This window comes from Eumetopias jubatus, unplaced genomic scaffold, assembly GCF_037043125.1.
Source record: "Eumetopias jubatus isolate StellerSeaLion01/CBP00866 unplaced genomic scaffold, mEumJub1_p1.0 scaffold_3, whole genome shotgun sequence".
NCBI lineage: Eukaryota > Metazoa > Chordata > Mammalia > Carnivora > Otariidae > Eumetopias > Eumetopias jubatus.
This window is the reverse complement of record NW_028274809.1, coordinates 3,536,400-3,561,728: the sequence shown is the minus strand read 5'-3', so window position 1 is coordinate 3,561,728 and position 25,329 is coordinate 3,536,400. Positions and strand designations below refer to the sequence as shown.

General features: G+C 48.9%; 1 protein-coding gene across 3 annotated transcripts in view; it reads left to right on the top strand.

Moving 5' to 3' along the window:
- Nucleotides 1-25,329, top strand: part of IFT54 (intraflagellar transport 54) — a 62,462-nt gene that overhangs the window by 15,389 nt on the left and 21,744 nt on the right. For 2 of the 3 annotated variants that reach the window (XM_028105214.2, XM_028105215.2), the window contains 7 exons: nt 3,804-3,905; nt 6,204-6,224; nt 7,187-7,271; nt 7,728-7,811; nt 10,689-10,812; nt 11,017-11,053; nt 13,692-13,768. In XM_028105214.2, the coding sequence (XP_027961015.1) occupies nt 3,804-3,905; nt 6,204-6,224; nt 7,187-7,271; nt 7,728-7,811; nt 10,689-10,812; nt 11,017-11,053; nt 13,692-13,768 (530 nt within the window). The remainder of the gene's footprint in view (nt 1-3,803; nt 3,906-6,203; nt 6,225-7,186; nt 7,272-7,727; nt 7,812-10,688; nt 10,813-11,016; nt 11,054-13,691; nt 13,769-25,329) is intronic. The other variant, XM_088021469.1, reaches the window with a different exon arrangement.

Sequence of the window (25,329 nt, the reverse complement as noted above, 5' to 3'; positions counted from 1 at the left end):
GCCCGGTCCGAGCAGGGAAGCACCAGGCAGTCCCTGTGCGGCAGGAGAGGGCCTGGGTTGTGCTGCCCGTGTGGGCAGATCTGCCTGCAGCCCAGGCCAGTGGGAAGATCCCGTTCCTCACGTTTGCCCGCCTCTTGGCCTTGAGCTAGCTTCATGGGTACGTTCTCTGAGCCACAGTGACCTCGTGGTAGGTGGGTCTAAAAACACCCGCCTTGAGACTCAGTGAGATCTGTCCATAAAGTGGCTGGTGTGTCCCATGTGTGCCTACTGGATCTGCTTTGTAGATCCCTCTTTAGTGACCGCGAGCCCTACGTCAGGTGAGGCATGTCATCCTGAGATGGTAACATGGATTTAAAATAAAGTGCAGTGGTTATTCAGACATGCATCCTCACTTTGTAGACACTAGGTACAGCTCAGTGTCCCGGGAGCCGGAACCCTGCAACACCCGTGGTTCTCAGTGGAGAGCTTGGCAGGCATTCGAGCAGAGCCTGGTGCCACCTAGTGGCCAGAGAGGGGTCCTGCACCCTGTCCCCAGGTGGTCCTGGGACCGTAGGCGCCTCCTCCCCTCCCCCTAACATTGCATGGGTCCTGGGCCCCTGTCGTCACTGTCATGCCAGTCACAGATGTCACCTTGTGCTGCCAGCCATTTGACTTCTGGGATTCAGGGTTTGTCAGCGGTTGTCACAGTTGCTGATTTTCTCGTTGAGTGTGATTTCCAGACCCAGTGCCTGAGTCGGTCAGGGAGCCTTTCCTCGCGCTTGCCCTTCACCTTGAGCTGGTGCTTGTAAGCTGCGCCGTGCCCCCGATGTGCCTGCAGACCTGGGCCCTGGCCAGCCTGCACCTGATGGCGGCCGTGTGCTTTGTCTTTCAGGGACGCTGAAGAGCTCAGCAGGGGAATTACCCACTTCTTTCTCAAACACGAACCATTTCTTCCCTGCCCCCTCGGAATGCCCGCTGTGTGATGAGCCTCATTCTCTTCACAGTTGTTTGACGGTCCGGGTTCTCCTGGAACCCTGTGCCTCCATGTGTCTTCACCTTGCTTGGGTTCCGCCACTCATGTCTGTTTTATCGTGTAAAGTTTTTTATTATGAAAAATGCAGAGAAGTAGGAAGAGTGATGAGCACCCTTCAACCTCTCACACAGATTCAGTGGTTCTAATGTCTCGTCATACGTGCTTTATTTAGAGCCATGTATTTTTATGAATGATTTCAAAGTGTATTAAAACACCGTAACACTTCAGGGGCGCCTGGGTGGCTCAGTCATTAAGCGTCTGCCTTTGGCTCAGGTCATGGTCCCAGGGTCCTGGGATCAAGTCCCACATCAGGCTCCCTGCTCAGCGGGAGGCCTGCTTCTCCCTCCCCCACTCCCCCTGCTTGTGTTCCCTCTCTCGCTGTGTCTCTGTCAAATAAATGAATAAAGTCTTTAAAAAAAAAAAAACAAAAAACACCATAACACTTTAAATACTTCAGCCTGCAGCTCAAAGAACAAAGAAGACATGCTCAGACACAGCCACGTCACTGTTGTCTCCAGCAGGGTTGCCGTTCCCCAATAGTATTGAAATCTTAGTGACTCAAAAGTGTTATTTTTCAAAACCAGGATTCCATTAAGATGAACACACTGTAAATTTTTTATTCTTTTTTTGTCTTTTTAAATGACTCGAATCTCAACAGCCCCCCCCCCCCCCCCCCCACCGTGCGCCCTCTGTGCGCCCACCTTGCCCTTTTAGTCTCACACACTGGCTTTGGAAGAGATGAGGTTGCTTGTCTTGTAGAATGTTCCACCCTCTGGACACATCCATTTCCTTGTGATGTCGCTTCACTTATGACATTCCTCTCTCCCCCGCTTTTCCCCCTGTTTCTGTTTGATCTAAAGTCCTCATTAGATTTGGGTTGGAACAGCTGGCTTCGCTCTGACCCCTACATAGGCAAAGCTGTGCCTTTATCTTGTGTCCTATCTGGATACACTAGTGTTTTGCATCCCATAACAGGTTGCTGAGACTGATCGCTGGGCCAGGTGGAGCCCCTCATTTTAAGGCCTGGTTATTCGTTCGCATTTACACTTGGATGTAGTTAGCACCTCTGTGCTACTAAAATTTGCACAGCACACGGGCATGGTGGGAAGCTGCTTGCGGCTGTGTTGTGGGCTGTACCTGGTGAGTTTCAGGGATGGTAGCTGACAGAGGGGCACTTGGCCAGGCACAGCGCTCCCTGCTTTATAAAGCACAGGATCTCATTACAATAGCACCATAAGCTGGGGGCAAAATGGCTCCGAAGAGGCGAGGAGCCTGCTCAAGGTGCGGCACTTGGGGGCACTGGAACTTAGGAAATCAGGACGCCACGGCCCGTATCCTTACCTGCCAGGTTCATTCATTACCGATAATTCAGACAACAGATTTTTTGGCCAGTTCATAATAATTTTTATTTTTTATGGGTGTATTATTTATTTTCTTTAAAGCTGTTATTTGGCAGACTGGTTAGTCTGCCCTCTATGATTAAGAATTGATTGTATATTATTAGAATTAGTATTATTATTTAGTTATAGCTTGTTTTTCTGTTGTGTTTGTGTGTGTCAGAGTTTTAGTAAACTTTAAGAATATTAGGAAAAAGTTAAAACAACCATCATAGGCCTCTCCAAGAAAAAAAAAAAGAATGTCCCTAGACGTTTGAAGACAGGAAATGGTGCAGAGTGTCATCAGTCCCCTCCAGCTTTGGACAGAAGGTGTTGGATTTGAAAGTTACTTATTGCGCTGGTAGGTTTTGAACAGTGTAGGAAATTTTTGACGTTTTCAAATAAAATGTAACAATCTAAAATTCTCGCATGTTTTCTTTTAAAATAGATAACCTACAGTTGCCAAGCTTATTTTATTTTTACATTTGTTTTAGAATTTAGTATTTCATATTGATTCTTTGGCTACCTTAGATGTCATAAATAATTACTTGAATCAGGCTGTTTAAATTATCATTTTTATAGATTAAAAAAATTTCCTTAGAAAATTATGTCATCTACTGTATGAAGTTCATTACATAAATTCAGTTCTTTGATGGCTAATGATAGGTTGATTCTGATATAAACTGTTTATTTGAATGCTTTTAAGAAATTATAAGATTGTATTTCAGGAAAGGGGACATTTTTCTAACTTTATTTTTGTCTCCTGGTTTCATTTTAGAGTGGGCGTCCTTTAGTGATGGGTTAGTTTTCTACCCTGAGTCCTACCACATTAAAAATCTTTTCCTCCAGCACCTCCTTGCTCCCCCCTTGTTTTTAATATAAAAAATGTTTTATTTCTCAGGTCTTAGATATTTTTTCTATTTTTATAGACATTGGCCCATTAGTCAGTAGTTCCACGAGTTCGGGAGCTTTCAACATGTCTAGGATTATGGACTATGCCAGAGATGCTTTTCTTTTCCTCCTGCTTTGCTGAAATTGTCACCTATCTGCAGCTTCTCAGCTGGGCCTGGCTGCAGCGGGGAGGTGGGTGGAGACAGGTAGCGTCAGGAAGGTTCTGCAAATGGGGGTGCAGCGGCCAGTTTGCTTTGGCTGTGGGCACCCCCAACCTCCTCCTGGGCTGAGTGAGCATGGGCTCTTCTCATATTCTGGGCACCCCTTCCCTCTCCTGATCCCACAGCCGCAGCTGGGAGGAACGTTCTTGGTGTGAGTTCTCAAAAGCTGCCTTTGGTCAGTCTTCTGTAAGCTCGCAGTGTGGGAGAGTGTGGATGAGTGTGTGTGCTCTCTGTTAATGAAGCCATAGAGGACCAGCCTGCCGTGTACATCATAATGACTCATTTTAAACTGTTTTCTGCCAGGAACAAAAGAAGCTAATACTAACTCAGCTAGTGTTTCAGATGAGAATTCCGCTAGTCTGTGGCGTGAGAACGTTGAGCCAGAACCTGCAGTGAAGCAGAAAGGTAAGGACACCCTCTCTTCACTCCTTTCCTGGTGAGGGAGCCTGAGCCGCTCCACACGTGTACTGGGGGCACCTCTCTCCCCGGAGGGTGGCAGCCAGAGCTGCAGGGCCCCGTCGGCTCTTTGACGCACACGGGGTCCAGTCCCTGGTTTTTCACACCAACAGGACCGGATGTGGTGAAGGACCCCTTTTTGCCCTTTTACATCAGCTAGGGTAGGGCACGCTGTCCCTGTATGGCGGCCTCTCCCGGGGCCCCAGCGCTCTTTCGGAGGTAACGTGTGGAGCCCAGGTGGCGTCGGAAGGCCCAGAAACCAGCTTCAGAGTCAGTGCTGGGGAGTCCCGCGGGCCGAGCCGCACACCACTCAGATTTCACCCAGATTTCATGTTCAAAGGGGACTTCGAGGCAGCTTGAAACACCATCCCGACCCGGTGTTTCTATCTGTCATGTTTTCTGGGTGTCTGAAGTTGTGCCTCGGTGAGATTCTGCTCTTGGCCTAATATTCTCAGCACTTACACTGTGTTGAAGGACACATTTGGCATTTGGCGGGGCCTGGAGCTCCTCGCAGGCTTGGCAGGGTGCTGGTGCCCCAGAGCCAGCGCTTGTGGGGAGGGCTGGTGCTTGTCAGTGTGTGTGCACTGAAATGTTTGCTGACAGCCTGCCGTGTGCAGTGAGTGCCCCAGTGAGCAGAGCCAGCCTGGAGGACGCCCTTTGCGGTGGTCTGGGCGGCCAGGGACTTAGCCCCGGGGTGAGGTTGGAGAGAGCCTTCAGGCGGGGAGCGGAGGAGCTGGGGGGGGGGCAGCCCCTGCGGGAGGCCCGTGCTGCTGTTGGCGTGAGCGGCTTGGTCACGTGTGGGTCACGTCAGTTTGGGAGGCTTAGTGAGTGGTCCATGAGAGAGTGGCCTGGGCTGGAGTGGGCGGTGGTGCTTCAGGCAAGGGCTCTACCAGAGATGGCATGTGAGTGGCCAGGGGTCTGGTTGCCAGGGCGAGGCAAAGAGGCTGAGCTGGTGAAGGGTCCAGAGAAGACCTGAGTGTCTGTGAGGCAGGAGCCCCCGCCAAAGGGTGGGAGACTCCATCTGTGAAGGGGGGGCCTGCTGTGTGCACTGTCCATCTGGGTGTCGGCCTTGAGATCCAGCAGCTGCACATGAACCCGCAGTCTGTCCCCAACACTGATGGTGTGAGACTGGAGGAGAGCCCAGGGGTCTGGAATCCAGGGCCCCAGGCTGCACAGCGGCTGCCACCCGCTGGGCTCTGCCAAGTGCACTCCAGGTGGCATGGCATGAAGGAGAGGCTCTGCTGCCCAGGGTCGGGTCCAAGCCCTCACTGCTGTCACCCCATCCTTCTAGTGGCGCTATCTAGAAACATGATTTCCAGGCCCTCCTAACCCGCAGTTTGTCGGGCCCTTTGGGAGCTGGGCCTGTCCTCTGCTCTGTGCAGTGTGACCTCTGGGAGGTTCCTGTGTTCTGTACACAGAGGTCCTGTAGGGCCCCCCACTTCCCTTTGCCCAGAAGGGCCAGAGTTCTGAAGTCTGCGCCAGCAGACAGACTGAGGTGTCTGAGGAGCGCTGTGTGTCCTCAGGGTAACCTGGGCCCAGTCCTCGTGCATGTGAAAGGTCCCTGTGTGGAGGTGGGGCTGTGGTTTATGGGGGGCTGCACGGCACCTCCCGGGGGTCCTTGGCTCCGACTTGGACCCATGCTGTTTTGGCACTTCTGCAGATGTGGTCCTGCATTTCAGGTGCGTCAGGCAGAGAGTATCTTCTGTGACCTTGAGTCTCCCCTCCCTACAGTGCTCCCGCTCATTTCCTGGTGGCCACATAGGTCCCATTTGTCCCTAAAACGCAGCACTGGAAGGAGGAGGTAGGCCCATGGGGAGCTGGAGAAATGTCCTCGTTCAGGAGCTGATGGAAGAGCCGTTGCTGACAAGCTAGGGAGGGAGGGCCCTGGTTGCTGTCACCCTGTCACGAAAAGGGCGCCACACCTCCTCGTCTCTCATGCTCCCTGGCTTATCGGTTGTTGCCTCATCTCGAATCTCTCTCATTTATGTCTGTGACCTGCCTTCTTCATACTCCTGTTCCCTCTTTCCGTTAATAGCATTTTAGAATTCATAGTGTGCTTTGTTCTTTGTCTTTCGATCTTTGAAAATAAAGTGATAGCAGTGGGATCCTAGGAAAGGCCCTGTGTTCCCTGACAGGTCTGCCGTTGCTTAGTTTGTGTTGTTCCCTAGTCCTGCTACTTGATACACAGAGCTTTACCGACACAGAAGTCGGTTTTCTGATGTCCTTTTTTTTTCTTTTTTTTTGCAGGCGGCTCCCCTAGTGATGCAGGTGAGGAACGGCCTGAACTAAGTATATTTGGTATAAATTGTGCGTGTGCGTGTGCGTGTAGACACTAACATGTACTGTCAGATTTGTTTTACACAGTGAGTTAGTGAAGGTAATTGAAGGAAATATAACTCTACCACTTTAAGATTTAATTTATATATCTTATGTTCCAGAAGAATGTATTACGATTCTTTCCAGAATAAAAAGTATATTTCTAAATTCGAAGTCTGATTTTTCTAAATTACAAAGTCTGATTTCTAAAACACAAAGCCCTTTTACTTAAAAGGCAGGAGTAAATTTAATTGCCTTAACAGTTAGGGGTTGTTACTTACTGATTAAATCTTTTTATTAAAATGAAGAAAGGTTTATTCAGATTATAAAAACAATTTGATATATACCCAAAGTATAAAGTTTTTTAAATGCAGAAAAATATCAAGAAGGAAATGAAAAACACTGTTTCTAACCTAACTGAATGTCCTTCTAGAACACCCGTTGTGTATGTGTGTGTGTGTTATTAGATACGTTACGGTCCTTAGTTACGTGTTAGGACGGTGACACTGTTTTATGCAAAGGGTCTGGCGAGTAACTGCCAGAGTCTGCTGGCGTGACCCACCATCGTCACTAACACAAGTGGTGGTTGGTGAACAGCTTGACACACAGGATCACACGCGTCCATCCCTCTTGGGTTGTATTTCCTTTATGTTAAATTGCTTGACTGGATCAACCTACCTTTTGAATTCTATTTCTTGAGAAATTGAACCAGTTTGTATTTCCAGGGTTTGAGTGCACCCATCTCCCCAGATCTTCAGCAAATCTAGATACAAAATGTGTTTTATCTTCATGAAAATGATAGATGAATAAAGTTCATATATATTTGCGATTATTTAATTGCTGTCTTTTCAAATACTTATTACCTGTTTGTGTTTCTTCCTTTGTGAATTGCTCACTGGATTATCATGGTTCAGAAGGAGAAGGGGGACCTTCTGGCCCAGAGAAGCCCGAGGCGTCTGAGAGTTCTGAGCTGCCGAGTGAGCTTCCAGCCAACATCAGGTCCGTGGGCTCCTGTCCAATGCCCAGGGCGCTGCCTGCTTCTCTCTGCACCTTCTGCAGTTTGTTTAGTGCTTAAGCTCAATTATGAGGAAATACGTGTACAAAGAAAGCAGAAACCATTTATTTAATTTTCCTATATTGGGTATAAGTTACTACACGTAGGACATTTTAAAGATTTAGGGAAATTCATAATTATGGTAAATTAGGTTTTGATTACTGAGAGTTCATGATTCCTTTTGGAGCCTTAAAATTAATGGAAACATAAGATTAAGAGGCAGATACATTTAAACCTCTGAGATTAATGGAATGTTCTTAGCATTCTGCAGACTGTGTCCCGGCTAGCATGTTGACGGTGGGAAATTAGCAGTAACACTGACCTGGGTTTTCTGTCGTGCACTTTTAGTAAATGTGCAAGTGTGTCATATCCCGTTTTTGGTTTCCCACGTTTGGGTTTAGAAGAATACCTCGGCCTGGGAGTGCGAGACCAGCACCTCCCCGGGTGAAGCACCAAGACAGTGTGGAGACCCTGACACCAGACAGGTGAGGCCTCCTCTGGGGGCTGTGCTGGGGGGGTGGGGGGTGAGGCCTCCTCTGGGGGCTGTGCTGGGGGGGTGGGGGGTGAGGCCTGCTCTGGGGGCTGTGCTGGGGGGGTGGGGGGTGAGGCCTGCTCTGGGGGCTGTGCTGGGGGTGGGGGGGTGAGGCCTGCTCTGGGGGCTGTGCTGGGGGGGTGGGGGGGTGAGGCCTGCTCTGGGGCTGTCCTGGGGGTGGGGGGGTGAGGCCTGCTCTGGGGGCTGTGCTGGGGGTGGGGGGGGTGAGGCCTGCTCTGGGGGCTGTGCTGGGGGTGGGGGGGTGCAGGGGTGGGGCTGCCGCAGCGGAGGAGGGGAGGAAAGCTCGGTGAGGCCCTGACCTCAGGCCCCACACTGGCCGCACGCTTCAGTTAGCTGAAGAGAAGACTGGCTTTACAGCCCGTGGGGAGATTATTCTTGGAGAGAAGGTGGGGGAGGATTTTCTGAGCATAAGAGCAACGAGGGAAAATTAGGAAAACAGCATTTCAAGGTTTAATTGTACAAAAATGTAAAACAAAAGGTCAGAAAGTCGTAAACAATATAAAAGCAAGCCACAGACAGGCTTCTCCTAAGTGTTACAGATCTCCCTGTGGATATAGCGTGATCTTTAGAGGAAAGTACAGAAAATCAAAACCAAAAAATAGGACCATAGAGCGGGCTGGACCAGAGTGGTTGGCGGTAGGGCAGAGACAGGAGCTGGAGACAGCTGTGGCTGCGTTGCCAGGGACGTGAAGGAATGACACGGTCGGTGGCGGGAGGGATGGTGTCGGGAACGTGACTCGTGCCTGTTTTTGAGATGAGGAGACTGCTGCGTGTCTCTGGTGACGGGGCCGATCCAGTGGAGACGGGGGACTGGGGCCGTAGCGGCCGCAGTGGGGGAGGGTCGTTGGAACAGTGTCCCCGCGTGGTGAGGGGACGCAGAGGGGACTGCTGTTGGAGAAGACGCTGGAGACTGGGCGTGTGGGTGAGTTCCGGAAGCTGAGTGCCCTCTGGTGCCCCACTCGTGAGCCCAGAGCGAGTGTGGCCGGGGAGGCCCGGAGCGGTGCTCCCAGAGAGCGGGCATCCGCCTGGGCTGGAGCAGAGGGTCCCTCTTCTGGGTCCGTGTCCCCCCCCCCCCCCCAGCCTCCTGTGGGGCTGTGTCTGGAGACCCCTTAGAGCGTCAGGACCGGAGGGCCTAGAGGGAAGTTTCTGGGCATCTAGCTGTGGGGAGTGGGGCAGGGACGCTGCCAGACATCCCCAGTGGACAGGCAGCCCCACCGAGAGGACCGCAGGCCCGGAGGTCTGTGCTGTGGCGTGTGGAAGCAGGGTGCTGGGCTGCCTCCGGGGGTACGTGGTGTGAAGTGACGGGAGTCAGTGTTGCTGTGGACTTTGTTCTCCAGCTGTGGGCAGCTGCTGGGTGCAGGCACTGGGCGGGCACAGAGATGGAAATGAGGGCGGTGGTGGTCCAAGAGTGGGGTGCTCGGATTTGAGATTGGGGCTTGCTGCCAGTGGCAGTGTCCAGGGGTGACCCTGGGTGTGTGGCTGCGATGGAAGTAGGGTGGTGGCAGGAGGGCTTGGGGATCCCAGAGCCAGGCACTGGGAAGGCCCGCTTCCCAGTTAGGACGGGGGCAGTGTGGGCAGCCAGGAGTGCAGGGGGATGCCTGGTGGCTGGCAGGGGGTGGCAGTAACAATGGGGTTGAGGGCCAGAGAGGCCGGTGGTGTGGCTTCAGAGTTGGCAGACGTTAGAATACTCTGGAAGACACAGTAAGCACAAGGAGAATGCTGGCCCTCCCTCTGGGCCTGGCTACGGGAGGGTGGCTGCTTGAGGCAGGGGAGAATGGAGAGGGCTTGCTGATGAGGGATGGTGGTGGGAGGGGCTCGAGGGGTACAGGGCTTGGGAGAGATATGGGGTGCGGTGAGGCTGGCCCTGGCGGAGGCAGGACATTGCTCGTGAGGGTTGAGGGGCCCGGCAGAGGAGCTGGGGGTGTTTGGGAGAAATGTGCACTGTTTTGAGAGCTCATACCCAAGTGCACAGTTTTCCTCCTGACCTTGTGTGTTGTCCTGAAGCAAGGGAGAGGGTGTGCGTGTGTGTGTGTGTGTGTGTGTGTGTGTGTGTGTGCACATGTGGCCTGGGTGCTAGAGCGATCGTAGGGCAGGAGAGTTGAGGGCACTTGGTAAAGCATGGTTATGCTAAGCTGGTAGGAAAGAAGTGAGGGCAGGTGGGGCTGAGGGGGAGCTGGTGGGTGTTCGGGTCTGGAGCCTTGTGACCCAGGCCCAGTGTGATGGGCGTAAAGCCCCGGTAAGCAGAGGGCAGTTGGCAGTGGTCTACAGGGGGGTGACAGTAGGTGGGGCACGGTTCCAGCGGGTGTCCACAGGAGGTCCCTTTGGATGGAGGTAGTCACCTGGGAGGACAGGGCCAGGCAGTTGGGTGTTGGACTGGTGCAGAGCGAGGGTAGGACTCGGTGGCGAGGAGGTGCTGGGCAGGGGTTGGCCGCCGGGAGGAGGCCGCTGTGTTGGAGCAGGGGTCTGGGGCCACGTTGCCACCCCTGCCCTGATTTTAGCCGTGTGGAAGAATAGGGCCCTCCAGGTGAGGGGCTGCAGGTGGAGGGCTGGTGTCCAGAGAGTGCAGCCGGAGGAGGAGGCTCCGAGGGCCCTTGTGAGGTCGGGGAGTAGGGTGGGGGCTCGGTGTGGTGGAGAGAGGCCGCCAGGGACGGGGGCCAGGCCTGGGTCTTCACTCAGCTTCCGCCTGTATTTTGTGACGTTCTAGAGGTAGGTGGTGGTTAAACTCCCATGGAGCCTGGGACGCAGGGGATCGATGCAGACGTGCAACCAGCAGCCCTTCTCCTGTAACCTAATTTCTTTTTCTTCGTAGGACAGGGAGTGGCAAACTCGTTGCCAGTGTGATTGTAGATGCACAGAACTCTGACAATGAGGCAGATGACCAGTTTGTGGTGGAGGCTGCCCCCCAGCTTCCTGAGATGTCAGAACTGGAAATGGTGAGCTAACAGGAGCTTCGGTTTCTGTCATTGCCCTTGGACGGCCCTGGAACTCCTACTCCAGCATTTAGGCACACATAGACAAAACGTTCCTCTGATTTTTCAGTCAGATTTCTGCCTTCTTTAATTTTGTCATTGCTTTGAGGAGATCCATGGAAGCAGCATTTTGAGAATCAGCTTTTTCCTCCTTGCTTTCCTGCCCAGGTCCCCGTAGTAGACGTGGAGGCCGAGGAGAAACACGGTGAGTACCGGGCGTGGCGGGCGCGACTGTGGGAGGGGGCACCCCGTGTTGCTCAGGGGTCTGAAGAGCATCGGCAGGACACCGGCGCCCGCGTGGGCTCCTCCTCGCTTGGTGGGTTTAGTCTGGGAGACCGTGGACACTGGGCCCCGGGACCCTGGGGCTTGCTGTCAGCAGCTTCTGACGTGCTGTGCGCTTAGATTAGAGGTTCGACCTCTGGGGTCGTTCCCGAATCGACAACATTTGTAATAGTACTTTGTCCTCTTGCCAAGTATCTTCTTTGATTTCAAACATCTGCAGAAGCAGAGAGTGTAGTCCAACGACCCCGCGCCGCCCGGTGTCAATGGTGATCGGCTCATGTTTTCTCTAAGCCTCTGCCTGCTGCAGACCCCTGCTCCCTTAGACTCTTCTCAAGTCCTAGAGAAGATCGTTTCTTCGCTTAACGTGTCTGGTATAGCTCCAGAAGATAAGGGCTCTCTTTCAAAAAAACATAACCACAATTCTGTTCTTGTATATTAAAAAACAAAACAAAACAATTTCTTGATATCATCAGTTTTTCCAGTTACTTTGTATATTTTTTTCTAGTTTGATTCAGAATCCAAATAAGGTCCCTGCTTTGGAGTCAGTTGATCTCTTAGGTCTCTCTTAACCTGTGCGGCCATCCCTCCCCTTTCCCTTCTAATGTATTTGCAGAAGAAGCTGGTTGGTTGTCCTTTAGAGTTTCCCGTAGTGGAGTGTTGCTTATTACATGCCCATGGTATGGTTTTTTACATATTCTTCTATTCTTGTAACTTGGTTCCAGAGACTTGATCAGATGCAGGTTTGGGGCAGGAATGCTAGTAGGTGGTGTTGGCTCTTCCTGACGTCTGCTTGTGGCGTTAGCCTGGATCATTAAGGGTTGCAGGATGGCGACATTCTCATCCCGCCCTCCCTTCCTCGAGGTTTGGCTGGATGACGCCGTGGTGCAGAGCTTCCCCCCGCCCCCAGCCTCTGATTGTGCTGTGGCGCAGCCCCTAGAAGGAGGGTTTTCCTCAGAGTGAGTCTGTGTCCCGGTACCATCAACGCTGACTAAAGAGGGCGTGTGGGGTGCTGGTTGCTGATACCTGTACGATATCTGTATGAAATCATGAGTTTTCCTCCAACGCATTTGATGGGTCTCATTTCACGTCAGGTCAGTTCTTCTCAGCGATGTTCAGATTGTCTGGTATGTAATCAGTGGGAGCCTGTTGGAACAGTACTCTGGGGCCTTTTGACACATCCTGGGAGACTGCAGCTTCCTTGTTTTCTGAGAGGACCAGATGTTTCAGGCTCATTTTGTGTATTTCCTGCTCCAAGGCTGGAACCCTCCATTTCTCCAAGGAGCCTTGCTGCGTGTTGCTTCTGGGTTGGTCGTTGTTTCTAGGGGTTTTCTTACCTTTTTTCTTTCTTTCTTTTCTTTTCTTTTTCTTTTTTTTTTTTTTAATGAGGACACTTATCCAAGCTCATGCTGGTATTTCCAGTGCAGCTTTACTATTCTAGAGTCTTTCCTAAATTTTTTATTTTATACACGCATGTCTATCTCATGCCAAAAATCCTGGCTCCTAGCGTCAGCCGTCTGTTTGCTTCACCCTGTGGCTGGCACACACGCACAGCACCTCTAGAACACCACCGGCTATCTGTGACAACAGATTCCCGGAGACGCTGTAGGGTTTTTCTCGGGGTCTGTCTCTTCTCAGGGATGGATAACCAATTACTCTCTTGTAAAGTTACAGAACAATCCTTTGTTAGGCTATGCTTGCCAGTTTGATGTTGTTAAGTTTATTAGTTTCAATTTGGTTTCAGTTTTTAGGCATTGAAAAATCTAATTTCATTTTGTTTTATTTATGTAAAATAGACACATTTTGGAGGTCAAATGTACCAAACAAGATATATTCTGAGATTAGGCGCCTCCGCCCTGTCCCCTCCCTCCTCCCTCCCCCTGTAGGTAACAGTAAGAAATATGGCTTATACTTTGATTTAAAAACTTACAAGTTAATACGTGTGTGTGGTGTGCGTGGTGCGTGTGTGTGTACTTCCATGTCTCCCTCGTGCTTTTGCGGCTGGGCAGCGTGTGCTGACGCCCGTCCCGTAGCGGTGGACGAGTCTTCACTGCTGCTCACAGCCGCGCCCTCCTCCGTCCAGGTACTGTGGGGCCTACGCGGCCAGTTTTGTGTGGATGCGCATTTGGATGAGGCAGTAGTCTAAAGAAAATGCTTTGTGTGATACCCCACAGGCAATTCTTTTTTTCTTTTTTTTTTTAAAGGAAGTTGAAGACTCTTACCCTAGTATAAAAGGAGTATTTGTGCTTAGAAACAGCTCAGAATTGTCACACCTGTTTGTGATAGATGGTTATCTTTTAGAATGTTAATCTACATTTCCTCATAATTGTTTTCTATTTCCAAGGGTTTTTTTTTTTTTTACCTTTGAGAAGCTGATTTCTTTGAAACACTCTAAAGTTTTATAGTTAATTTCCACCACCAGCTATCTCAGTCTATTGTAGACCCTTTTATCAAATAGATTATTTGAAGCTGTGTTCGGTGTAGAAAGAGGAAGACTACTCCTCTACCCATTTAGAATAGAATAGCTCCTTAGAGAATAACGTAAAACCACTGATTCTCAACAGGAGGACTTGTGAAAAAAATTCTGGAGACCAAGAAAGATTATGAGAAGTTGCAGCAGGCACCCAGACCTGGGGAGAAGGTAAGCAGTGATTTCTGCACATGTGCGGATCAGCAAAGTCTGCTGATGGATGTCAAAGTTCCCTCCCACCTCCTTGTTTGGGAGGATAGAAAACTCGGGGCTCCTCCAGTGTGTCCTGGGTGAGGGCTCAGGAATCAAGGCCAGAGGCCTGTTCTGCTCTGACCCCATGGCTGTTGCTGTCCTGCCTTGTTCAGTCCCTTCCGCTTGCTTGCAGAGTTGGGAGGCTGGGCGCCCAGCCCTGGCTGATTGCAAAATTAGAGACTGGGGAGTTTCAAGTCTGGCTTTTAGATCTGGGTGCTTTTGGAACTTGGCCTCCCAGCCATCTTCCTTGCAGCTGTGGGATGTGGTTTTGTTGGGACGCACAGCTTCCTGCCAGCCACTGCCCCTGGGCATGTGACCCTGGGGTGAATACCTGCAGGCCACGTACCATGCCTCAAATGTCATGGCTAGGTTTGCTATAGCCACTTCCAAAAATGAGAATGTATCTTCACTTACTGATTTTTGTAACAGAAAGACATTTCTTGGATAGTTTTGTCGGCAGCTGACACTCACATACACAGGTAATTCTGCCTAAAATGTCCTAGTTTTTCATGAAGACGTGGCCTGAAACAGCCAGTGAGGGGACTGGGCAGTTGCGAGCGACATCGCAGGGGCGCGGGAACAGTCCCAGGAGAAGAGTGCTGTGCAGGCCTTCGCCTGATGGCGCCCCCGCTGCCTCGTGCAGAAGGAGGACCGCCTTTCTGCAGGCTGTTGTCTCACTGTGGTGTTTTAACATGCCCTAGTCCTTTTCGTAGGCCACAGCGTTGTCCTGTGTCCCTGGTATTTTGGGACCCACTCAGAAACCTTGAGTGTGTCCCTCCAGGCTGTTGATGTGGGCAACCTTTGAGGCTTCAGTTGGTGTAAATTTTATAGCCCTGCTTTCCATGCAGAGCGCACGAGGGCTGTGCTTCGGGCTGTGTACTGAAGAGTACATTTCAGAGTGGTACTCTGACTTTAGAAGATAAAAGGAAACAGTGTCCTTGTTTGGGGAACATGTGCTGCCTTAAAAAAGCACAGTTAGTGTTTCAGAGTCGGGGCACTGTCTTTTACGGATGCTCAGAAACATTGGAGTTGAATTCCACTGACTGGTCTTCTAAAAACATCTTAGAGTTTTTAAAGTAAAAGAAATGAAAATGTAAGGAAAAGGTGACGTCCGTTCTGCCTCGGCCCCAACCCCGCCGGCCCTCGGGCAGTCAGTCATCTGCTTTAAACGCAAGTCAGTCATCTGCTTTAAACGCAGCTGCCTCTGTTCTGCGGGTTTTCGTCTTGGCCTGTTGCGGATACGTTATGTGAGATGCTTTCTTCGGGCAGCATCCTGTTCTGAGATCCTCCCTGTGGGGAGACCTGGCATCTGGGTCATTCATCTTAACTGATGACTGGTTTTCCAGTATCTGTTCATTAATTCCTGTGCCGCTGGGCATAGCTTCAGTGGCCTTACACTGTCACAAACTCTCACGGGCTCCTTCACATGTCGGCCGGCGCACAGGGGCCAGACAGGACATATTTTAGGCTAAGGAGCCATACAATCTGTCACAACTTCTCAGCTCTGCTGATAGAGCCTGAGAGCAGTCATAGCATAGACAACAGTGAACATGTGTGTGTGGCTCCATTCCGATGAAGCTTTATTCACAACAACAGGACCCAGCCTGGGGCTGGAGTTTTCGATACTGCTTTAGAGTCCGTGCCCAGACTCAGAATTGTGCCAGAGCGTGCGTGCGGAGCTTCGATTTCACCAGCTATGGCCAAATTACTTCCCTAGTGGCTGGGCTGAGTCTGTTTCCACATGTCTGGGCCATCCACGGTCAGCACGGTGGACGTGTGCGTTGTCCCCCACAGTGGCCTGTGCCCTGCGGGACCCCTTCCGGCCACAGCTCCGCATGCCCCCTCTCCTGCCAGGGCCCGGCAGCTGCTGCTCTGCTTTTGGTCCCTCTGGTCTGTGTTTCCCAGGAATGTATGTGCTCCTGCTTGCTCAGGCTGCTCTCAGTCATCATGATTCTTTTGATGATATGTTATTTTTGTAACAGTTCATTCCTTTTTCTTGCCGGGTCGTGCACTGTACGGATGTACCACAGGGTGTGTGTCCATTTGTCAGGTAAGGAGCGTTTGGGCTGTGTCTAGTTCAGGTCCTTTACAAGTAAGGCTGTGGAGCACATTCACGTGTGCGTCCCGTGCGGACAGAGATTTTCATTCCTTCGGGTCAGTACGGAGGAGTGAGACCGCTGGTTCACACAGTCAACGTATGTTGGTCCTTCTAAGAAACGGCCCAGTGTTTTCCAAAGTGGTTGCATCATTTACGTTCCTACCACAGCATCCGCGAGTCCCAGTTCCCCCACGTCCTTGGCAACACTTGGAATGCTCAGTCTTTCTAATTTTTGGTGTTTTAATTTGCATTTCCTCGTGGCTGATGATGATTCTGTCCTGACGGCTGGTTTCTCCTCTCGCTCTTTTCTTAGTGTTGACAACCTGCTATAGCTTTTCTGTTCCTTTGAACTAGTCATTTCTGTTAGTTTTACCAAGTCAATTTCTTGAGTGGGTATATTCCGTTTTTCTTTTTCTTTTTGAGTTTCTTTTGGTAAGAATCAGTTAAGATTGGGTTGACCTGTGAGTGAAGGAGAGATCTAAGGCATTAGTGGCTTAAATGAGGTGGTAAGTGCTTTGGCTCCTGCGTCAGAGTCTGGAGGTGGCTGTGGCCCAGATGCCTTCTGCCTTGTCACCCCACAGGTGTGACTCTTGTGCCTCAGGGCCCCTCATGGCCCAAGGAGGCTGTCCAGGTGCAGCCAGCAGGAAGGGAGGGGAGGGGTAGACAAGAGCACGCCCCTTTCCTTGGAGACGACTTCTTGGAAGTTGTGCCTCCCGCTGCCACTTCCATGGTACTGGCCAGATCTTTGTCACGAAGGGACCATGAAGTGAAATAGTTATTCCAGGCCTCGGTTCGCTTAGCTAACAATCAGGGCTTCCACACAGACTAGAATTTGCCAAGTTTTCTCCCTGCCTGGCACGCTCCGAAAATGATAATATTTGCAAGGCACATGGGTGAGTGGAGGAGGCTGGCCGCCTGGCTGGGGGCCAAGGGTTTCTGGAAGTGGCACATCCCCCACGTGTGGGCTGTACACGGGGCAGGAAGCTTTGCTGTGGGAGGGAGAGCCTGGCCGAGACCTCCCCAGCCTTTCTCGAGGGAACTGTGTCCTTCACATTTTACAAAGTCATGGCACCAAAATGTTTCAACGGTGCTTTTACGATTTTAAAAAAATATATCTACAGGGGCGCCTGGGTGGCTCAGTCATTAAGCGTCTGCCTTCGGCTCAGGTCATGATCCCGGGGTCGTGGGATCCAGCCCCGCATCGGGCTCCCTGCTCAGCAGGAAGCTGGCTTCTCCCTCTCCCACTCCCCCTGCTTGTGTTCCCTTTCTCGCTGTCTCTCTCTCTGTCAAATAAATAAAAAATCTTAAAAAAAAATATATATATATATATATATCTATAGTTAACAGTTTCCCTTTTCTTCCAAAAATTTTGTCTTTTTTTTTTTCCTTTGATGAGACTTTAAAGAAATTACTGAAATAGGCATCATCTAGCAAAGACTCAACTTCTGGTTTTGTAGATACTCACTTTTGTTTTCATTTCATTGATTTCTATTTATTTTTCATTTTAATTTCTTTGGTTATTTACGTTTTTATTCTCTTGTGTAAAATACTTAGCTCGCTCATTTTTTGTCTTTGTCATTTTAAACGAATATGTTTAAGGCTATACTTTTTTTTTTAATTTTAAAATTTATTTTAGAGGGCACACATGGGTGCATGTGAGCGGCGGGGGGGATGGGCGGGGGGAGAGAGAGAATTTCTAGCCGATTCTGTGTTGAGCACAGAGCCCAACATGGGCATAATCTCAGGACCCTGAGATCATGACCTGAGCTGAAATCAAGAGTCGGATGCTCAACCGACTGAGCCACCCTGGTGCCCCAAGGCTATACATTTCTCTTTAAGCATGCTTTATTTAAATTTATTAAATACTAATATTAAAAGTTCCTTGAATTTTAATTTGAAATACTTTATTTCTTTTTGTCATGTGGGCTATTTAGGAGCCTGTTCTTTAGTTTGAAACATAAGGGTTTTTAGAAAGTCTTTTTATGGACAATTTATAATTAAATTTCATGTTTAAGGAATATGGTCTGTATGGTATCGATTATTTGGAATTAAACCTTTCTTTGTGGCCTAGTCTGAGGTCAGTTTTTACAGGTGTTTCAGAGTCCTTGCACAGTGTGTCTCCTATCTGTGCTTTGGGTCCAGACTTCAGTGCCTCTGGTGGATTTTGCAAAGAGGTGATGGTTAAGACTGTGTGCTCAAAATGCACAGGCCACGTCTGCCTGTTGTCATAATTGCTGTCTTCTCCCTGTCTCGCTAAAAATTCAGATGGTAGATGTTTTCTCTGCTTTTCATGTAAATTGTATGCCTCTAGTCTCAGGCTTCCCCTTGTTTTGGGGGGAGCATTGTTTTTTCAGCGCTGAGGAGGCAGGAGCTTGCGGTTGAGCCGTCCCTCAGGCCAGCCTTTGGCATTGCATTGGGAGGAAAGCTATTTCTTATCATACTGATGGATGTGAATAATACATTATAGAATAAATATGTGCATCAGACTGAGCATTTTCTTCATCATCCTGGCCGACTTGCTGTCTTTTCAAGAGGAAATATAAACTTTGTTAGTAGTAAGATACTAGCTCATGCCAGCATTTTTTTCCCTTCAGATTTATGAAGCAGGTTTTGAAAAACAACCAGAAAAGCAGTTTTATTAGTGTTTCTTCTGCCTTAAAAGCACTTGCTTTTTGAACTTTATAAACGAAGATGCTTTAGATGTTAGGCAGCTGTTTCAGAGATAGTCCCTCACTTCTCATTCCTGATCTGCTGTCCCTGTTTGCATTCTCTTCTGTCAGGCTTCTCCATGTTGGGTCAGTGCTAATCGAGTGTCAATTTTAGATGCTTTTTCTTTTCATTGAAATTCTTATTTTGAAATAGAGTATTTCTCTTAGTGGGTTTCTTTTTTTAGTTCATTTAAAGTTTTTGTGATTTTGCTCTCTCCCTTCTTGGTCACGTAAACCGCATCCTCTGGAGGTCGTACATCTCTTCAGGTGAGACCTTGGCGTGCGTTTAATTTGACGTGAATGTGTGTATTTTACTGCCCTTCTCAGTGAAGGTTGTAACCCGGGCCTAATGTAGCAGCCAAGTGGCTGTAGAGATTAGGGGCAGCCATCTGAAAGAATTAGGTATTTGGGAATGTGCATCTTGAAAGGACTCTTGATGGATAGAATGACCTTATCCTGAACATGTTCGCTTTCAGTTACAGTAAGTCATATGTAGTGAACAATTGTCAGCTCAATTCTTATGTGAAAGTCAGGGATTTCGATTTTATTTTCTTACTTTGGTGATCTGAATAGATCTTTAAGTTATTCCTTATTTTGGTCACTAGGTGGTGAAATTTCATCACAAATACTTGAACCCTGTTAGAAAAAGGCTCCTCGGAGTCACTCTTTAACTGAAAGTCTGCTCCTGATAAAAGTATTTTTAGTTTGGATGTTTGTGGTCCTAGTATTATTGGATGGATATTCTTTTGCTAGAAATACTGTTTCCATTTAAATTGCCGTGAAAGAAAGAAAAGGGACATATGCTACGACATTCTCCACTGATGAGACTTCAGTAGCAAAACCAGGCTGCTGCTGACACTGACTTTACTCATAAAGAGTGAGTTAGTTATTTTAGGAAATAAGGTTATACTTTTATGTTCCCAAGTAGTGCAGTGTCTTCCAAAATGCTGGCGGATGATTTTAGGTTTTGGATATAAAATTGTTGCCCGCAAATAATCAACAATACCACTTAAGAATATGCACAGAAATCAGTGGCATGCCTATACACCAACAACAAGACAGAAGAAAGAAATTAAGGAGTCGATCCCATTTACAATTGCACCCAAAGCCATAAGATACAAAGGAATAAATCTAACCAAAGAGGCAAAGGATCTGTACTCAGAAAACTATAAAATACTCATGAAAGAAATTGAGGAAGACACAAAGAAATGGAAAAACGTTCCATGATCATGGATTGGAAGAACAAATATTGTGAAGATGTCAGTGCTACCTAGAGCAGTCTACACATTTAATGCAGTCCCCATCAAAATACCATTCACTTTTCTCAAAGAAATGGAACAAATAATCCTGAAATTTGTATGGAACCAGAAAAGACCCCGAAGAGCCAGAGGAATGTTGAAAAAGAAAAGCAAAGCTGGCGGCATCACAATTCCGGACTTCCAGCTCTATTACAAAGCTGTCATCATCAAGACAGTATGGTACTGGCACAAAAACAGACACATAGATCAGTGGAACAGAATAGAGAGCCCAGAAATGGACCCTCAACTCTATCGTCAACTTATCTTTGACAAAGCAGGAAAGAATGTCCAATGGAAAAAAGACAGTCTCTTCAACAAATGGTGTTGGGAAAATTGGACAGCCGCATGCAGAAGAATGAAACTGGACCATTTCCTTACACCACACACAAAAATAGGCTCCAAATGGTTGAAAGTTGGACTTTCAACTTTCAAAATGGATTCCTGTCCATTTTGGAGTCCATCAAAATCCTTGAGGAGAACACAGGCAGCAGCCTCTTCAACCTCAGCCGCAGCAACTTCTTCCTAGAAACATCACCAAAGGCAAGGGAAGCAAGGGCAAAAATGAACTATTGGGACTTCATCAAGATAGAAAGCTTTTGCACAGCAAAGGAAACAGTCCACAAAACCAAAAGACAACCGACAGAATGGGAGAAGATATTTGCAAATGTCATAATCAGCTAAAGGGCTAGTATCCAAAATCTGTAAAGAACTTACCAAACTCAACACCCAGAGAACAAGTAATCCAATCAAGAAATGGGCAGAAGGCATGAACAGACATTTCTGCAAAGAAGACAAACAAATGGCCAACAGACACATGAAAAAGTGCTCAACATCGCTCGGCATCAGGGAAATCCAAATCAAAACCTCAATGAGATACCACCTCACACCAGTCAGAATGGCTAAAATTAACAAGTCAGGAAACGACAGATATTGGTGGGGATGTGGAGAAAGGGGAACCCTCCTACACTGTTGGTGGGAATGCAAGCTGGTGCAACCACTCTGGAAAACAGTATGGAGGTTCCTCAAAAAGTTGAAAATAGAGCTACCCTACGACCCAGCAATTGCACTACTGGGTATTTACCCCAAAGATACAAATGTAGGGATCCGAAGGGGTACGTGCACCCCGATGTTTATAGCAGCAATGTCCACAATAGCCAAACTGTGGAAAGAGCCTAGATGTCCATCCACAGATGAATGGATAAAGAAGATGTGGTATTGTGTGTGTGTATATATATAATGGAATATTATGCAGCCATCAAAAAATGAAATCTTGCCATTTGCAATGACGTGGTTGGAAATAGAGGGTATTATGCTAAGCGAAAAAAGTCAATCATAGAAAGACAAGTATCGTATGATCTCACTGATATGAGGAATTTGAGAAACAAGGCAGAGGATCATAGGGGAAGGGAGGGAAAAATGAAACAAGACAAAACCAGAGAGGGAGCCAAACCATAAGAGACTCTTAATCTCAGGAAGCAAACTGAGGGTTGTTGGAGGGGAGGGGGGCGGGAGGGATGGGGTGGCTGGGTGACAGACACTGGGGAGGGTATGTATTGTGGGGAGCGCTGTGTATTGTGTAAGACTGATGAATCACAGACCTGTACCCTTGAAAAAATGCATATTAAGAAAAGAATATTTACAGATATATGCCACAGATATAGACTGTGAAAATGGCTTGGAAACCATCAAAACATCACATGAATATGAACTTTGTGGAGATAATTATGTGTAAATAGGCCTTCTTTGTATATACAAGGGTCATGATATGGATAAAATATCAGAATACTTTCTCTGAAGGAAAATGTATACATGACTTAAGAAAATTGGATTACAAAGATGTGATTAGCTCTGGTCTGACAAACATTTCCAAACTGAATGGTCATCACCTTCTGGTTAATATGTTTACTCAGTGAGTGATAATATGATGAATAAAGATTTTATTCTTAGCATTGGACTCCACACTGAGCGTGGAGCCGCTCTGAGCCTCCCCCACTGCTTGTGCACGTTCTCTCTCAAAAAAAAAAACCAAGATTTTATTTTCACCCAAAATGTCAGCCTAACATTCATATCATTTTATATTGATCACTTCTAGATTTAGTCGGTTTGGCCTGGCAAGTCATTTTGGCCTTCTTTCCAACAGTATCCCATTTGCTTTGCACGGACACCAGCCTGGGTCCGTAGCTGTAAATGCAGGTTCGTCGGTGCAGGTGCGGGTGTGGGTGTGAGCACAGTCCGGGTGGCACATTGATGAGGTAGGAGGGTCGATGCTCTGGTGGCCTCAGCATTAGCAGATAAGGATTAGGATTGACATCCGAGTCAGTCGGGGCGGAAACAAACACAGGTTGTGTGGAGCGCAGTAAGGGAACAGAGGGGACTCTGCCAGGAGTTCTGGAAGGCTGCAGCTGCCCCGCAAGTGTGGCCCCCGCCCCCAGCAGGGAAAGACTGAGGATGCCCCCGCCCTGCCGAACCTTTCTCACCGGTTTGCAGAAGCATGAAGACTCACGAAAGTAGCTGGTGAGACTTGAGGAGGGCATGTAAGGGAAAAGGACCCTGGAAAGGAGAGGCGTCCCCGTGCTCTGGCTTCCTTCTCCTCCGCTGGGAGTGGCGCCGCTGGGCCGGGCCTCCAGGGTCCCTGCTCGCCCAGGTGGTTCGCAGGTGATGGCGGTGAGGGGAGCCACAGTGGCTTTCCTCTCTCGGCCGTGATCCCACGCGTGATCTCGCGCTCCAGGTCTGCGTCCCACCGCTCCTCCGGCTTCCGGGCACATGGACTCCTTGGGGATGGCAGGTGCATGTTGGGACCCAGACCCTGTCCCATGTGGAGCAGGCACACAGGGATTCTCTCGGCGTTAGGTGGAGCAGTTGCTTCCAGAATTATATTAGTCCTGAAATTCCATGTTTCTTTGGCTTCTCTTGAAACAAAGAAATTTATTTCCTGGTAACTTTTTTTCTTATTTCTTAGTTATTTTTTGCCCTTTCTAAAACATACCCGTTTGTGCTCATTGTTTGAAGTGAGAAATGCATTTATTTTATTTTCCTAGTTCCTGTCTCTGGGTTGTTCCTGTCTGTTGACTTCTGACTTAAGAGCAGTGCCAGTGAAGGGTGCTGCTGCCGAGTCCGCCTTTCTTGGCTGTAGCTGAACCTGGGGAAACAGGCTCAGAAGGGGCTGACGTGGCAAACCAGGGACGCAGCTTTGTCCTTTTTCTCCAGGAGATGGGTTTCAAGGGGCTTTTTACAGTAAAGAAAAACTGAAACACTTGAAGTTAAAATATTTTGATTTCCTACTTGTAGCAGTGATGCACGTATGATTTTTCATACTGGTTTCCTGATGGAATTCTCCAAACCTTTCTTTCTGGCTGAAGACCCCTCCCCACCAGCTGGGACCCCTTTACTAATTAACAGAGCCCCCTTGAAAAGCCGTGTCACCGAGGCCAGGACTGACAGCCACTTAGCGAGGAGCTTGCATTATGTCAGGGTTTTGCTAGAGGTAAGCTTTAAATTTCACAGAATATTCTTAAATCCCTTACAGGAAAAAAACAGACATTAAAATAAAATAGAAATGTGCTTATTTTAGACATCACGTTATTTAGACATTGTAAATAACACACACTGTGTGTGGACACGTGGTCTGAATTATGCTCTTACGTGTATACTCCATGTTACAAACATGATGCATTCTGAAAGTTTGGTTAGATTTTCAAACTCAGGAGTAATACAGAAATACAAAAATATTTGTATTTTTGTACCAAGTTTCCAGGTAGCCTATGAAAGCTTTTTTGTACTACAGAGAGTTCGTTTGCAGTGAAAAATGATAGAAAATCATGCTGTAAAACTAACAACTAAACTGAGCAAAGTTTATAATTTTACACAATGTTAAAAGCAACTTTTGAAGACAAGCAGGTTGAGAAGCAACTCAGACGTGTAATGTTGTGAAGGGCACTTTTGAGAACTCTCAGATACTTTGGAGATGACTGGTGACGACGTTCAAGGTGCAGAGGGAGCGCGTCCCGCTGTCCGCCTCGCGGGGTCTGTGCTGCTGGGCTCCTGGGGGCCGCAGTGCAGGTTCGGCCGTCAGTCCCGTGGGCGGGGCGGCTCAGGCTCGCGGAAGGACGGCCTGTCACAGGGCGCGTGTTCTGACCTGTCCCGCAACTGGGGGTGCGCGCTTGGATCTCTCGAGGGAGGAGGATTTCTGCCAGGCTTCTCCAGTGTCTCACGCCTCCTTTTCTCTTTGTAATTACTAGCATTTTCTGGGGAGGTACTGGGAAGTGGAAGTTTCCTGCTCTCCACTCGCTGTCCACTTCATCACTTATTTCAATCGTCCTGGGCTCAGTTTCCAGTTTTATTCAGGGGGTTACCCTCTCTGCCTCATATGTTGGTGCTCAGACTGCCCCAGATTTGTCCACTGGGGGAGCTCCTTCAAATTGGCGTCCGTGTCCTTAGTCTGCCCTGTTGTTCGAGTTCTTCCTTTCTTTCTGGCTCACCAAGATGTTCCAGGCTCATCCTGACTTTCCCCATCCCAGCCCCGGAACCAGCCATTTCTCCTGGTTCCTTTTAGTGGAGAATGGTGTTTCAAAAGCGAGATCTGCTGCTGGGCGTGCTCAAGCCTCTGTAGTGGTGGGCTCTCAGGACCTTTTGGTGGTCAGAGCTACAGGAAAATGCGTGTGCATGCGTGTGTGTGCGCGTGTGCACACGCGAGCACGTGTGTGCATGCTCGCACGCACCACGGGGATCATGCTAGTTTTCTCCCTTGCTGTCTGGATAATTTCCTTCTCCAGTCATGAGGAGCAAGGCTGTCCTTGTCCTTGTACATTGACTTAGTGAACGAATCCCCTGTCGCTGCTGTTCCCCCTGGCCCACGTGCATGCCCTGTTCACCCACCTGAGGCTCTGACAACCCCTGCCCCGTGCGTGGGCTCCTGGTCCCTCCTGGGCTAGCTGTTTCCCCGCATGGGACTCCTTCCGCCCCCTGTGCAGGCTGCTCCTCCCCTCCCCCACATGGATCCCCGTCCCCACCCTGCTGCAGGTGCTTCCTTGCTTGGCCCACGTAAAGGCTTTAGGACTGAATAGTTCAGGAGGAAAAAACCAGCCACTGACTTTCCCCTGCAATGGAATCTTGTAAGGTGGAGACCCGGGTCTCCTGTGGCTAGCACGGCACTAGACGTACGTTATCTTCAGCTTGTTGACTAGATGAATTTCAGCTCATGGAACAGAAGTTAGAAGAGACAGAGAGAGATGGAAAGGAACAAATGATCAAATATGAGGCAGCGCTTGGCAGAACGAAATAAACAGAACTGCATTTGGAAGGTTAGTGGATGTTCTCACAATGCTTCTGGAGAAGTTGACGTGGGGGGGGCGGGCGGTGCCGTAGCCTCAGTGAGCC